General features: G+C 42.5%; 1 protein-coding gene across 1 annotated transcript in view; it reads left to right on the top strand.

Moving 5' to 3' along the window:
• Positions 1 to 11,849, top strand: part of LOC118781640 (doublecortin domain-containing protein 1-like) — an 85,252-nt gene extending 73,403 nt beyond the window's left edge. Inside the window, exons 27-40 of the mRNA XM_036534650.1 lie at positions 179 to 370; positions 834 to 948; positions 1,333 to 1,500; positions 2,332 to 2,427; positions 3,826 to 4,017; positions 5,597 to 5,828; positions 5,926 to 6,093; positions 6,698 to 6,799; positions 7,235 to 7,371; positions 7,776 to 7,949; positions 8,446 to 8,596; positions 10,797 to 10,900; positions 11,023 to 11,085; positions 11,757 to 11,849. Of these exons, the coding sequence (XP_036390543.1) occupies positions 179 to 370; positions 834 to 948; positions 1,333 to 1,500; positions 2,332 to 2,427; positions 3,826 to 4,017; positions 5,597 to 5,828; positions 5,926 to 6,093; positions 6,698 to 6,799; positions 7,235 to 7,371; positions 7,776 to 7,949; positions 8,446 to 8,596; positions 10,797 to 10,900; positions 11,023 to 11,085; positions 11,757 to 11,774 (1,912 nt within the window). The 3' untranslated portion in view covers positions 11,775 to 11,849. The remainder of the gene's footprint in view (positions 1 to 178; positions 371 to 833; positions 949 to 1,332; positions 1,501 to 2,331; positions 2,428 to 3,825; positions 4,018 to 5,596; positions 5,829 to 5,925; positions 6,094 to 6,697; positions 6,800 to 7,234; positions 7,372 to 7,775; positions 7,950 to 8,445; positions 8,597 to 10,796; positions 10,901 to 11,022; positions 11,086 to 11,756) is intronic.
• Positions 11,850 to 15,660: the final 3,811 nt, after the last annotated feature.

Below are 15,660 nucleotides of genomic sequence, written 5' to 3'. Positions count from 1 at the left end.
TTTAAATGAATGAGTTGCTCAGGAAACCTTTGATCCAAATAGTTTAATGTAGTGAAGCCTTGTGAAGCTGCTGCTATGCTCATCCCTCATATGCACTCTCTCAAATGTCAGTATAATGTGTCTTAGGCACAGTTATGGCTGACTCGGGTCTCTCTGTTTGGGGAGGGCCTCACTGTAGGCGAGAGGGGGCCTCACAGGCTGACCGACAGCAGTTTGAGTATAGGGAGGGGCAGATTGTGAACTGCAGGTGTCCCTGGCTGGTTCTGGGGGTGAGGGCGACAGAGGGAGCACAAGCTGGGATGGCCCTGCAGTTGCTGCAGCAAAATCCAGACGACACCAACCAGCGTTGGGTGCTGAAAGAAAAGGAATGGTAAGAGCATGTGCCCACCCCATCCACAGAAGATACCTGAGGCATTAACTTCGACTAGTCTTTCCATCTCATTCAATAAAGATGTATCTATCGTGCACTGCATATCCAAACCCATGCAAGCTGGAAAACACATGGAACTCAATAGTGAAAACACATTGCAATATTAGAATGTCTCACCACATCTCACTTGGCTTGCAAGACAATTTTTTCAAGGTTATTTTTTATATGAAGACATTTTTTCCTTAAATAAGAAAAATACTGGGAACATGGGAACCAAGATTTTTTTGTTCCCATAATAAGAAAACCCCATTTATCTGTGCTTATAGTTTCAGCTGTTCTCGTGTAAAGCTTTAATCTGAAGTAGTGTAAAAACCATTAAAGGTGGAAGGGGTTGTTTTATAACAGACCCACAGATCACTGCCTCTGTGTTTGTCTCAACATCTCCACTTCCTTCTTTCTCCAGGACTTTTCATCTACTGGCTAACCCAGGCCTGGTGCTAGCCGTCTCCATGCCAAAGATTGCACCTGGACAAACAGGCAGACTGGTTCCTGTCCCTGGCTGCCCTGTCATTCTGCAGGTGGTTTTACTGTACTATCAGCCAGCCACAGTGCAGTTTAAACAAGCAAACAAAAAAACAGGAAAACATAAGATTTCTGTATAATATGTCTCTGATTCACTGTAGAATTCTCAGGCTTTAAAAACTCATTTCAACTGATTTTCTGAACAGATTTCAGTTCTACAGCTGTGTGGTTTGGCTTTTACTGAAAATCAAATGTAAGGAAACATTTCTCTGACGCTCTGTTTGTCACCTCTTATTTTTGTTCATTTCAAACTGTAAAAAATACAGAATGTACAATGGAAAAAAGCCTTAGTTGCAGCCAAACTGTGAATGAGGAGGGCTGAACTTCTCCGTGTGTTGCACAGTGAGGTAGGGGACTAATGTGGACTGGCATGGTTGCAGAAGTACAGGCCATACAGCTATGGAGCAGCCAATCAGAAGTGGGGCTGGCTGCTGCAAGCCAGGGTGCTGAGCGCCTTCTACACCACAGAGTTGGACCAGGGAGTGACAGCTGCCATCCATGCCTCACTCTGTACCACCTGTGTGTCCCCTGAGCCCTTGCACCAGCAGGTGAGCAGATCCAGACCTCCAAATCAGACTGGCTCAGCCCTTTACACAGACTGACCTATGGCCTGTTCAGTCAAGCACAGAGGCCTTCCTGCTCTGTCATAGTTCAGAATTACTTTGCATTACAAATGATTCATCAGGGTCTTCCTTGGGCCGGTGTTTAGTCATGAATGATTCAGGACACCAAGAGAGGCAGTGAAATTGTAACATCTGAAGAAATAACAGCAATATTGTTGTGGTAATGTTGCTGTAATGTTATGGTTGGACTCCTGAGGAAGTCTTTGAGGCCACAGGCGAAGGACAAAAGGCCTTAAAATTTTATATGAACCTGTGACCATGTGAAGCAGCCATCTCATAAATGAACCCCTGAATATTGAAATAACAGTGTTTCCTCATCGCAAGGTTTCAGTGTTAATATTATCAAATGAAGTAAATAGCAGGGCTTTCTATATTTATTCCCAATTGACAGGTGGTTTTCTTTTCAACCAAATTTTTCAACCAAAGTTTCCTGAATAGATTAGTAGTACTACTGAAATGAAACACTAAGCCGTGGCACAGAGTGCTCAGACACAAAGAAAATTGTAATGTGCAAAACCATAGGTAACATAAAAGTAAGTTGTAAGGGCAAAGTAGTCATGGAAGCACTTAAAACCATGGAATTTCTGCAGCTGATAGGAAGCCTGGTATTTAAGTGATTGCACTGTAACCATTAGAATGGTTGTTTCCCAAACGCTGTCATGGTAGGGCTTTTACTTCCCTGGCTCCAGTGGGACTGGAAGGACAGAGTTGTGCTCATCCTGTGCCAAAATACTAAGGGGGACACGCGTACTGCAGGAGCTTCCAAATGACTCCACCTTCCGCTGCTCCACGGCTCGCAAGGACAGCACACTGAGCCCCAATGGACCCTTCAAGAGCCTCACTGTCCTGCAGGTCAGCATACATGCAGCTCTCCCAAAAATACCTCAGGTTGTGCCACTGCCACAGGAAGAGTGCCTTGTGCCCTGCCAGACAGGACCTCAAACCCACATCCTGTACAAACTGGGAACTTTGCTACTTAAAAAATCAATCTGATTAACATCAATGACTGGCACAGAGTATGTCAGCATTATTGGCATGGCAAGCAAATGAACAGCTGTTGATTAGAGACAAAATGCCTTTTTTGACTTAGCAGGACAAAAATGTTGAAAAGTCACATTTATATTCATCAACCCAAATAATGTAGACATAGCATATACTTTACTTTTTATATGTTTATATGAAAATAAGATATGTTGTTAAGTCAGGGTACTCAGGGCCATGAGAAGAGGCTTTAAGTTGGGAGTGCTGTAGTGGGAGGTGAATTTTTTGTGTGTCCAGCCTGGGGGGTGGGGGGGTTTAAGATTAGCATTCGCGATGAATAGGCTATAGGCGACATCATACACATAAATTAATTTTTATTTAACAAGTTTGAGTGAAAGCTTTTTTGGTGAAAATTCCATCCATAACGTCACATTCTAATATAACATACGCCCAGTGGTGGCGGGTGAGCTGGAAACGGGAAGCCCGAACACTACCTTTAAATCCATCATTACTTTAAACCTGTTCCCCTTTATCCTCCTTGATTAACAATAAAACAAATAATTCACAGAATAATCAACACCAATCAAGTAATTAGAATAAATGATTATGTTCGCGAAACACTGCAGATTGTCTGAAATTTGTGTGCCATTGCAGAAGCTACAGCATGAGATTGTTTAATTAACAAGGATACAAATACGAATGGATTGTCTGCCCTAAAACTATCTGCATTGATAAGATTTTTCCACTTCTTTCAGGCAAGCAAAACACAAAACTCGATCGGTCTCAGCAACATAATGCAGCCACTTCCATGTCCGTTGACCATGATGCTTGGCATTATTTTAATAATTAATAATTACACAATATTACTAATTATTTCTCAAAACTTCCTCAAGCATTATTTTTTTGCATCTGGCAGAGAGTGATGTGATGTCTGCCTTTTCCAACAGGGGGTGCTGCAGCACCCGCAGTACCCCTACTTCCCACAGCCCTGCGGGTACTATATGTTAAATAGCTCACTTTCATTTTCTCCATCAAACATGTGAAACAAGTATAAAAAAAACTTACAAAAACACAAAAACAACAAAAACTGGATCTAGAACTCAAGAACAAAAAGTGCTGAAATGCCTTGTTTATGAATTCCAATGGCAGCAGTTTCATCCATTGGCATGGGTGCTTATTGAGTTTAGTTTCTCCCGATGAAAGCCCAGGGGAGGGGGTGCTTGCGGTGGAGGGGATTGTAGCTCCAGGCCCAGGTGTTGTGTGTTGCAGACAGATCTCAGTGCATCTGCAGCAGAGAGTACGCTGTGCAGTCTGGAGGAGCGTCTGGACTCTTTGAGGAGGGAGACGCAGCCCCGTGAGACCACCACAGCCCGCGCTCAGCCAGCTGTGAAGATTCTGGCCCGCAGGAACGGGAGGGGACTGGAGGAGGGCCAGCTGATCACCGCAGTGAAGATGCCCCTGGTGAGATGCCCTTGGGCTCTGCAAACCACAGTGGAGGCTGCAATGTAGCTGCTTGGCAAACTCACAGGGGGCAGGAAAAAAGACAAGCGCAGTACTTCAGTCATTTATCTGACACTCTGTTAGCCAACACTGAGGAAAAAAAGACCTGAGGTGTTGTTGACAAGCAGTACATGTAAGGACAAAGACAAATTTAACAGAAGCATCTGTAACAGAGTACTGTTGTTTATATAAAGCTGCTGAAGAAACCTTGAATTATTGTTGCATAAGTTGCCTTGCATTGGCTGATACCATTATACTTGACTCACAGAGGACTATGCAATATATTCCATTTTTGATGCATTTTGCATTTTGAAAAATGAAAAGCTTTCTCTAAGTTCTCAGAACATATAATAAAGCAAGTTTCACATATGCTTTTTTATGTTATACTGCTACAATGCTCTCTTGGCTGGCCTAACTGCATACACCATTAAGCCTCTGCAGTTGATACAAAATCTGGCTGCGCATCTGGTTTCAACCAGCTGAAGAGGGCCCACGTTTCTCACTTTGTCTCACTCCACTGGCTCCCTGTAGCTGCCCGCACCAGGTACAAGGGCTTGTTGCTTGTGTTCAGAACAACCAACAAAGTTGCACCTACATACTGTACCTGAACTCACTACTACTGTCAGGGTTTCAGGGACGGCTTCCTGCAACGACCAGCAGGCGTCCTCATGACAGCCTATCTGTCCCAGTTGCCTGCTGCTTCCTGTAACATCCACCAGAGGGACATTACTTCCTGTTTGTGTTTGCACTGTGTATGTCTAATCTTTGTCTGATTGTTCACATGTGTTTGTAGTTAGTCTTGAATGTTTGCTGTATTTAAACCCTGTCTGTTGTGGTGTTCCTTGCTCAGTCTTGAGCTTGCCTGCGTTCTGTGCTTTCCTGTGCCAACGTTTGCTTGTGTAGTAAAGATTCTTTGTCTGTTGTAATCCTCTCATGTTCCTTGAGTTATCTCTGCATCTGGGTCCTTCCTGCTCACTGTTACAACTACAAGCCTATGTTCCCTCACAGCCACTGTGCTCTGGTACCAAATAGCAAGCGATGGTCCCCTCACACTACAGCACAAAATCACTATCCAGAACTTTCTCCGCCGTTGTCTCCTGATGGTGAAATGACCTTCCACACTTCATCCATTCAGCCGAGTCCCTCACTATTCTTAAGAAACATCTGAAAACACAGCTCTTCCGTACTCCACTGATAACCTGAATCACTGAATCACTAAACTCTGTTTATCTTTTAAAAAAATTGAAATTTAATGGATTAATGCACTTATGTCTCTACCAAATAGCTTGTGCCTTGTCTGGCTAACTATTGAAACTTGGTCGTGCAGCACTTCTAATATTGTGACTCCTTGTATGGCTTTTGCTTGTGTTGTTCTCTGCTTCACTTGTAAGTCACTTTGGATAAAAGCGTCTGCCAAATGAATAAATGCAAATGTAAATGTAAATATTGTTTTTGTTTTTTAGTCTTTAAAATGTGGCGCATATTTTCTGGCCAGACATTCATATCCTCCTGTCTTAGAGCTTGTGTCTTTGTGATCTAGCTGCTGTCTCAGTGCACCACCAAGCTGCAGCTGCCCCGGGCAGCCTGTCGACTCTACACCTCAGACGGCATGCAGATCCTCACCATGCAGCAACTGAAGGCCTGGGCCATCAACAAGTGCCTCCAGGAGCACTGCACAAATGCAGACACAGATGTAGATACAGACAAAGACATAGATGCAGATACAGACAAAGTTGCCCAGCCCACTGCCCACTCGAGCACAGACACAGGAGGTGAGGAGAATAGGCTTGGGTTTGTGGGGTTTGAATCCAAAGCCTGTTTTCTACTCTTTACTTCCTAAACCAGACATCTCCCACCTCCTCCCTCTAGGCCAGCCAGGCTCTGGGGTGGCAAGAACAGTGTGCCCCGAGAGTGAGCTCCTGCCCCAGGTGACCACAGAGGACCTGGATGCCATGGACAAGACCCTAGTGGCTCTCATCCTAAGGACCCCCATCGATGTTTGGGTATCCTGTGGGGAGCCCTTTCTCCCAGTCGATGGTAACGCACATTAGTCCCTCCATCATCACAAAAGCAACAAGGGGGAGCCAGGCCTCCATTGGCTATCTGCTAGCAGTTGGCACAGTTTGTGTGTGATCTGAATGGTAGACATCGTAGCAGGCGAGCACAGACTTGTTAATAGCAGATTTAATGCTTGCCCTGTAAAAGGCAGCGTGCTAATTAAATTTGTGTCGCTGGATGCAGACTTGGCAGGTGATGTTCATTCAGCATAACCCAGTAACCCTGCAAACATGGCTATCAATTAGAGCGTAATTAAATTATTCCCCTCTGAGTTATTATTGTGGGTCACACTGAGGTCATTTGGAGACAGCGTTATGAAGGAATTAGGTAGAGAGAGTGTTTAATAGACAGGAAGTTACCTAAGGTTTCACAACAAGGCTGATGGGATGTGAAGTCCACAGCAAGAGCCTGCAGTGTATATTTAGGGGCTCTGAACTTCTAATCACCTCCCATCAGCCCATCTGCAAAACATTTTGTGGCACTCTGCCTAATAAATGGTCCCTATGTCTAATTCCTTTGTGAACCTAACATCTAGTAATACCAGTAATATATATGCTAATAACTCAAATCATGTGATCTCCAGTTGTCCACAGAAAACAGAGGCAACAGTGGAAGAACTGGCAGCAGAAGGAGAAACTGCTAGCAGACCTGGCGATAAAGAGACACAGAATGAGGCATATGCAAGGTCAGCAAACACTCATTCATATTTTAGAAAGCTGTTCTGATGTAAGCATGAACCCTCCAACTTTTCCTAATCTTAAAAAAGTGGTTAGACCCTTCTGTTTGTGGCTCAGGGAAAAGTGTATTGAAAGGATTAAATGTAACCATTATGTTCTTATAAAAACATACAGCATTTTTGCATTGCAGTCTCTACTCCTTAAACTCCCCTCACCCCCCAAAAAATATCACTGTCACATTGTCACAGTTATGTGGCTCTTTTGTATTTAAAGGAAAAACTGATACTCATTATTAGACCAAAATTGACAGGAACAAGAATTAGGAATAAAATTTATTTGCCGTGAAGTTGTGAATGTTAGATTTCAGCTGTGGCTCAGACAAACTGCTCTGTAGTTTGACAGATCTGACCTGTGACCTGGTCTTGCATTCTGCACTTTGATAGGCCGAAGGATCTCTGGGCAGAGCCCAGCCAGGATGGTCCCCACCAAGAGCCCAGCTAAGCCTGTAGTGGTGGAGGGGGGCTGGACGGTGGTCAGCCAGGAGGAGGTGAAGCTGATGGAGGACCTGCAGAACATGGAGGTAGGGAGGGGCAGCACAACACATAACACAGGCTTGCCGGTCCTGACAGACCTCTCCTGTGCGTCAGGATGGAGGATGGGAGCCATACACTGCTCTAACATAGCAGCGCTGACACAAGAAGGACTCTCACAGAGTCCTGTCACTTTGCCATTCAGACTCCACCCTATCACTTTCTGATAAATTGTTGAAAGAAGGCCAGTTCTATCGTGAACAATTGCAAATGTCCTTATAACTAAACTAGACTAAAAGAATTTGGGTTTCTTACAAATATGACATATTTTATTCAGGGGCTCAGTGCCGAAGAGTCCTGTAAACATAGGATCCTGAAAAGCAGCCAGTGTTTATTTGTTCAACCTTTCATTCATGTTTAGTGAGCTATCGGCTGGGGTACTTGCATCTTCTAGGTGCACCTTGCTGAAGTGGAGGCCATGCAGGCAAAGAATTACAAACCCATCCGGAAGAAGCTCTCCAAGAGTCTGACCAATTTATACAACCAGCCTGATGTCAAAAGAGTGCTGATGTACTGCAATGGAGACCAGAAGCAAGCGGTGTATGTCTGGGGACAAAACATTGAAGAGGTGAACACCCAGAATGTTTCATGGTGGCACACTCATTAACTGTGGTAATGTTCAAACATCACTCTGTTAGACAAAGCAGTGACTGCTAAAGGGATTATGCTTGGGAATGTATAGCATTCCCATACAAAAATGAAATATATTCTAATGCACAAAGAAATATGTCGTTCAGCCCAAGATTATGTTGGAAATATAATGAAAGTATGTGAATAGCAATCAGAAATATATTGCAATCTACTAAAATGACATTGATTTATATACTTACTGAACCAATATATTGTCTGGACTATATTCTCTCTCTATACTGTATATATACATATATATTTTTTGTATGGATTCCCACAACTTTGCTATAATGCTTTAGTGTCTTTAACAAGGGTTATGTTATCTGGGTTATATTAGCATGAGAAGGGCACAGCATATGTATATAACGTAATGTAATGTAATGTAATAATGTATAAGCTCATACATGCAGTCTCTGCAATACTCTGTGCTTCAGCTCTTGAGTAACAGCACCTCCAGACTGAGGCTGGCCCAGCCCGCTTCTCAGCTGTACACAACGGACGGGGAGCCTCTCCTCGCCTGGGCTGACATCGAGAGGGACATGCTGATCTGCGTGTCTACAGGAGAGCCCTTCCTGACTGCTAAAGGTCAGACACCCTCCTTTTACTGTCACCCCCCCTGCAGTACTCTTCTGTCAGTCACAGACAGGCGCAGTCAGCCCCCCCGGGAAAAACCACTCTGGCTGAGGTCGCTCTGGCCTTCACTGGGCTGAGGGCAGCCGCCTGACCAAGCCTCCCTTTGTGAAAAAACAGAACAAAATGCCCTTGAATGTGGGAACCGCGGGAATGTCAGACAAACAAGGCCTTGTACATTTATGATGTGGATCTAGAAACTTTTTTCCTTGGAGATTTTGTTGGCCTGGTATTATGGTATTACAGACTACTGTTTGATTTGGGCTTAATCTGCCACCAGAATGTAGGGCAAAATGTTCAGAATTTGTGATATCTATATGTAGCAATCTATCTTTGTATTCATGCATCTCTAGCGCAGAACTGACAAGAGGCCTTGATCAATTACTGTTTATATTGTTATTAAGTTCTCTGAAATAATAATAACTGACTCTGGTGGATTGTTTGGTTGGGCATACTAAGAATCAATCAATCCTTTGGATTTTTAAGTGCTGTCTAAAATGCTGTATGCTTAATATGTCCAACAAATCACTTTCCCTGGGAAGAATTTCCAAATGGCGAACATTCTGAGCAGAGAACATTATAACATTGACCAGACAATGTTAAGTTGGGTGGAAAGAATGTATTACATACTGCAGATGTGTGACAGAACTTTATCAGCTCTCTCTAGCTTTCTGATGACTAACTGACCACCAAAAAGTTCTTAAGTCTTTATTTATTCCTCTAAACATAGACTTCAGTTCATCTGCCACACTATATGCAATACTAGATACATGTTTTTATTTTTCTTTATGTATATAGTGACATCGTGTAATATTCAAGCACCTTTAACCAGGTGAATCCTCAAACTGTATGATACTTGCATGCAGTGCTTGGTAGTGTAAACATCTGTAACAACTGCAGTGCTCTGAAGTCCCTTTCCAGGAGACATGAGGGTGATGTTGAGTACCTATGAGAGAGCATCTCTCCAAGCTATGCAAGAGTCACCCACACCACTGATTTTAAACCACACTGCCTCACTGACCTGTGAAAATATCTTCTCCTACCTTCCAGCAAGGGAAAAAAGGAAAAAAAAATCACAGGTGGAATTCACAACTCTGCTCTGCTCTGCATCAAAGTCATTACCATAATTGGTGTTAGCAGTGGAATGAATGAACAAAAGGCCATCATGCATCTGAGGCATTAAAGGTCCAAAAGATTATTATCCTAAATAAGGCAGAGAAGAAGGTCCAAAACAGCATGTCTTGGGAGAATATCTGATCTTTTCTTTCCTTCTAAAAACAAACAATGAGCTGCAATTTGATAGTGTGCTATCAAATCTGTGGGCACAAACCCCTAGCAGCAGCATTCAGGAAACCCTCACCTTTTAAAATCCCTTGACGCTGGGTGTGACTTATTGGGCTTATTGGTCCTCCAGGACAGTGTGTGTCCCTGTACAGAGGGTGGTTGCATGGTCATTAGCAATGCTCTGAAGGGGTCCACACTGCTGCACCCTGACACTCTGGAACTCGCTGACCTGTGTGACCTGGGTGCGTCTGTATTTGGAAAGGCAGAAGGATAGATGTTTACTGAAACAGTGGGGTGGCTGCATGCTCTCTGACCAAAAAGCTACTGTGTTCTTTTCCAACATTATAAGTGTACTCACTTCAAAAGGTGCATTGCACACAAACTTGCTGGTAAATAATTATATGTGTCTGTGTGTGGGTGTGTGGGTGTTTGTATGCAGCATTTTGCTGTGGCAAATTACTGAATAATTAACCAGTTAATTTTATAAATGTAGTTGACAGACTGTCATCAACAAATCCAACAGACACACTCTGTGCTCATATGGATTTCCATTAAGTTTTTAAACCCAGGTGGGCTAACCTTACAATGACAAATGCAGATAGCGTAGGAAGATAAGAAATGGTTTTTCAGCCAGGAGTTGTTTACCCTGAGCTCACACTTTATCACTCAGTGCATAATTCTGAGTGGCATGTCACCCATTTAGTGCACAAACACAAAGAAAGCTGCAGAAGGATCATGTGTGATATATAACTGCCTACGTGGGACTGATGGTCACATGATCAGAGAACATGCAGTGCAGGTACAAGGCCAGAGGGCAGTGCCCCTAGATGGAGGGGCTCTGCATGTTGAGTGTTTCCACCTTATGCTCTAGATTGCAAGGAGAGGGTTGAGATGAGAGCCAGTTACGTACGAATGAAGAAGGCCCACGGTCCAGATGGCATCAGGCAGGAGATGGAGCCGAAGGAGGGTCCCCTGGTAAGCAGGCATCAACAGAAATGACCCTGCTGTGTGCAGTGTGCTAGTTGTCAGTAGTGAAGTCGACAGAGGTGATGTTCCATCCGTTGGTGAGTCATTGTGAGCTTTATGTGTTTCATAAGGTGAAAGCCCCCAGCAGATGTCTTGCCCTTCCCTGGACCACAGAGGCAGAAAATCAGAAACCAGTGAGTTCTTCAAAATAAGACACTATGAAAAAAAAACTGTTCTGCAGTTTGTATACTACTGGATTGTGTTTATTAGTCTGCATGTGTTATTCCAGTACTTTAAGTTAACAGCAGTAACAATAGCTACGAGTGTATCTGATGTTCAGTATCTTTAATTTACAGTTTGTCTTACAAAACTCTCAGAGTAAATAGATGGCATTTTTATGGTTATAATGGACAAAGTAGAGCAATGGCCAATGATGAATAAATTCTTTAAGAAATCTTAAATATGTTAGGTGTAGCGGTGAGTATCATTGGTTGTAACCCAAAAGTGGCTGTGTAAATCAGTAACATGTAAAAATTGTAAGATACAGAAGTCAATCTGGATAAGAGCATCTGCTAAGCAAACAGTATATATGATGACAGCTGTATAACACAAAGGATTAAAATTAGGAGTACAAATGGTCTTGTTCTCCAACTGTTTTTCAGTTTGCAACTGAATATACTGAACCTCAGTGGATGTAATACTATTTTGTGACACATGGGGGCACATGGGGGACACAATATTGTTGATAGCGCCAGGAAGTCTTCACAGATCATCCCGTCAAGATGAACATCATGTATTGGCTTTTCATTTCTTTGAAATTGACTGCAGTGCTAATCCTGTACTTGACTATGTTTCTATCATTTAGATACCTGGGAAACAGTAAAAAGGCCAGCATCCCTGTAAGAAGCGGATTCATTTTTTTGTTGGATTTGTTTGGAGAAGGTGTTTTTGCCACAAATCTCTGCACCACACTAGTGATGTCACTTTCCTAATCTCCATAAGCATCACATTTTGATTGTTCTCATGAAATTATCAGAGAGAGTACTGATTTTTTGTATTGATCATATTAATACTTCTGTAAAAGAATTAAGAGAATGCAATAAATTATCCCACGAATTTAGTGGAAGCACCCTGTGACTTATTTCAACAGTAGTACTGCTTATGTTTAAATATGGCCTTCTGTGAACCACCAAGTTTTTGGAAGCCCTGATCTAAAACATATGCTCACTTTTACATAAATCCTTATTTTATCAGTCTTGGTTTTCACTGCTGCTGTTTCACCGGTTTCCCACTTCACACTGAGAACTCCAGAATATGTATTTGAGGTGGATTTAACTGTGACCTAAAGTAGATTTTGAAGTTCAGTAATAATTAATTCAGATAAGCTTTGAATACTGATAAACTCTGTGGTCAAATAATAACTTACAATTTATTATATACAATAATATTGCAGTATATTATATTGTATATTATTTTCTTGGATTTGGTGACTGTTCAAAACCATGCTTGTTATGGGAATGCTAATAGTGAGTGTGTAATACGTAACTGTATTCTCTCTCACTGAATTTGCACCATGGTGATACAACCAGCAGGTGGCGCTAGAGTGTTTCTAGCAAAGCAATCATCAGTACTGCGATGTTTCCCTCACTGCGCATTATTGATGGCTGGCACTTGATGCCTCCTCTACAAATGACACCCCATGCTGGGTGCAGCTGTTTAAAACTCAATTTAAATGCATGCTTTAATCTGTGGGTACACAGCTCTGGTGTCGATTTTCCTGCAAAATGGGATATCGAAGTGATTTGTGTTCATTACTGGGAGAGTTATCTTTGTAACATCTTTGTGACATCTTAATGCGTCTGCCGGATGCTTGCAGCCTCTTGATGCCATCTCAGAAAAATGCAGATATGTATTCACTTAGGCAGCTATAACTAAAATGAACTGGTGGGCTTAAGGCCCCTGCATTTATACTACTATTTGTATTACTGGAAAGTTCTAAAAAAATTCTAGAAAGTTCTTGAAAGTTCTCTAAAGTTCTAGAAAGTTCTATATCAGCTACTCAGCACTGAATCTATCTGGAATGTTCTGGAAAATAGGTGAATTTCAAAATATCACTGTCCTGGTCACAAAAGTTTGAAGGGAATAATAGCCATTTTCTATACTTTTTAGGCATAAGCAACTAGGGAATAACACTTACTACACAGGAACAAAAAAAAAAGTCAAAATTTGTTACACAGTGTAATCAATCAGTAGCAATTGCATCCTACATCACAATAGGCTTTACAGGGTACTACTGCCATAGGGAATCAAAAAAAAAAAAACAGGCAGACAAAATGGGAAAAACTGAATAAAAATATCTTTGACTGAGATAAACCCATGAAAATAATTTTTGACACATTCTGGTCACAGTCATGGTCATGGGCTAGGTTTGGTCCCCGATGCTGTGTGAGATGTGAGGGAGCCCATAGGCTACCAGGCAGGCATATGGGAGAGAGGTATGAGAAGGGGTAAAGATGGCCAGAGTATCAGCTGTGTACATGTCATTTATGTAACTCATGCATTCCAGTGAATCTGGTCCTATTCCATGCTGGTCCACAGAAAGGTGAAAAGTCAGGCCATTCTCCACTTTACCACAGCAGATGTTGTAACAATATTACAAGAACATTAAGAATGTTAGCAGAAAGTAAAGTAACAATAAGAAGCCTGAAAGTCCTACTTATCAGGAAAGGGAAATGTCATAGTTCGATAAATGTATTTATCTACGATTACTTTGCTTTTGCTTCCTTTTGCAATGTTTCAGTTGTGCAGCAGTCCCACACAGACATGCTTTCATCCATTGCTGTAGGATTTATTGGCAGTTGAGTTACAGCTAAGGGACTGAGATGTGTTGAAGAGGTGCAAAATGATGTCATCCAATAAGACAAGCAAAACTGACCCTGAATATGACCTGAAGATCACCCCTCCATGGTTCCACCTGATCTCTCTCTCATGTCACCTGTCATGACATGCACACATAAGCCTGTGTCATACATTTTCATTCCGTGTCATGGCTGGACAAAGACCTCAAGACAAACCTGTAGACAAATGTGCTATTTCTCTCAACAGTGAGGGGTGAGATTTAGGGCTATGCATTCATATATAAATATTGTATTATGCATTGCCATTATCAGTCTATATCAAATAAACACTAATAACTCAATCACAGCACAAAAGTCAGAATGATGATGTTCTCACTCAGTTTTTTGCCTCCATTAGGAAACTTGTTTATCTGAAAACCTTTGTTGAATAGACGGTATTGTGCTTGCAATGTGGGTGCAACTGTAAATTGTGAATGTGTTTAAGTGTGTTTTATCTCTGTTTACACAAGAGAGTGCTTGGTGTCTGTATGTTTTGAAAACCTGGCAGGGTTTGTTTTTTTAACACTGGTTGGTGTTTTCCGTCTGTAAAGTAATCATCGAAAGTTCTGCAGTGATTTCAGCCAGCCCTGGGGCATGTTCAAGGGTGAAACAATGCGTCTTTCCTTTCTCCGTGGTCACAAGCTGATAGAAATCATTTATGAGGAGTGAGGAGCATGTTATGGTTCTGTGTGCAGGGGTGGGGCAGTGTGGGGAAAGATGCAGGGAGACAGGGACCTGTACCACCTTGCACAGCTCTCCTGCCTGCCACCTCCTATTTCCATCAAATCATTTCTTGAACAGGGAAAGCACACACATAGTATTCATGCAAATTCCATATTAAAGTGAATAGGACTTTAGGCCACTTTATCAGGAACTGGCTGCAAGCTGTGTCACACCCTTCCTGGTGTGAATGAGCTCCCGTGTTCTCATCAATACTCATTATCACTGAGCTTTACCAGGACAGAATAAATAGCTTCAAGGTTCTGCATTATGCAAATGCTTACAGGTCCCTTTCACGTCCGTTTGGGCAAAATTTACGATGCTGAAACATGTAAAACTACAGCCGCCAAGTCGTAAGTTTTCAAGCGAAGGGCCCAGTGCTTTTAATTCTGGCACGTCATGGGGATTTTATGAGCTTTCCCACTGTAAATCTTGTTTTGACAGAAAAATGAGAGTTTTTTAGCAGCCTTTTTTGCAGTGCTTGAGGAGAGGACAGAGGGGAAGGATATCCCCATTGTCACCTCTGGAATGGAACGTGGACACAGTTTAGTAGTGAATAGGAAGGGGGTCCATTTTCCAGATGAATGGATTTTAGTAAATGCTGAGTTGAATATGGCTTCTTTTGTTTTTGTTGTGGTTGACATCTTGAAGCACACTGCAAGGATAAAGATGCAGTTAAAACAATATCGGTGGTCACACGTCAGGCAATCAACAAGGAATTAATCTTGTTATCCATATATGGCTTAGTGAAGTGATGGAATATAGATCTCCCATCTGGGCCTTGCCTTTTGTTTCAGACTGCTGGCCATTTATCTGACCGAATAGCATGTCCATTTACTGCAGATTGCCTGTGAGTCATGACCTCCCAACCCCAATCCACAGAGGTGCTGGAAAGGGCGTCATTACTACTGGCAACAGACTCCCAGCTCTTTGGAGTGAAGGAAATATGGTCTGCCCAGCACAGGTTAGCACCCATACTGTGTGTGAGGGAGTGGGGCTTGAGACAGTGGCCTTGGTCCTCTGGAAGACTTCCAATTCTCCGCTGAGGAGTAGCATCATTTAGGAAAACCTTTACAGTAGACAGAGGGGCAAAGGATTCAGCCTGAGGACCCTGCAAACTGATCCAGGCTCCCTCAGATTTAAATGGTGTCT

Source organism: Megalops cyprinoides, chromosome 8 (assembly GCF_013368585.1).
Source record: "Megalops cyprinoides isolate fMegCyp1 chromosome 8, fMegCyp1.pri, whole genome shotgun sequence".
NCBI classification, from domain to species: domain Eukaryota; kingdom Metazoa; phylum Chordata; class Actinopteri; order Elopiformes; family Megalopidae; genus Megalops; species Megalops cyprinoides.
Note: the sequence above shows the minus strand (reverse complement) of the source record. Positions and strands in the feature narration are given on the sequence as shown.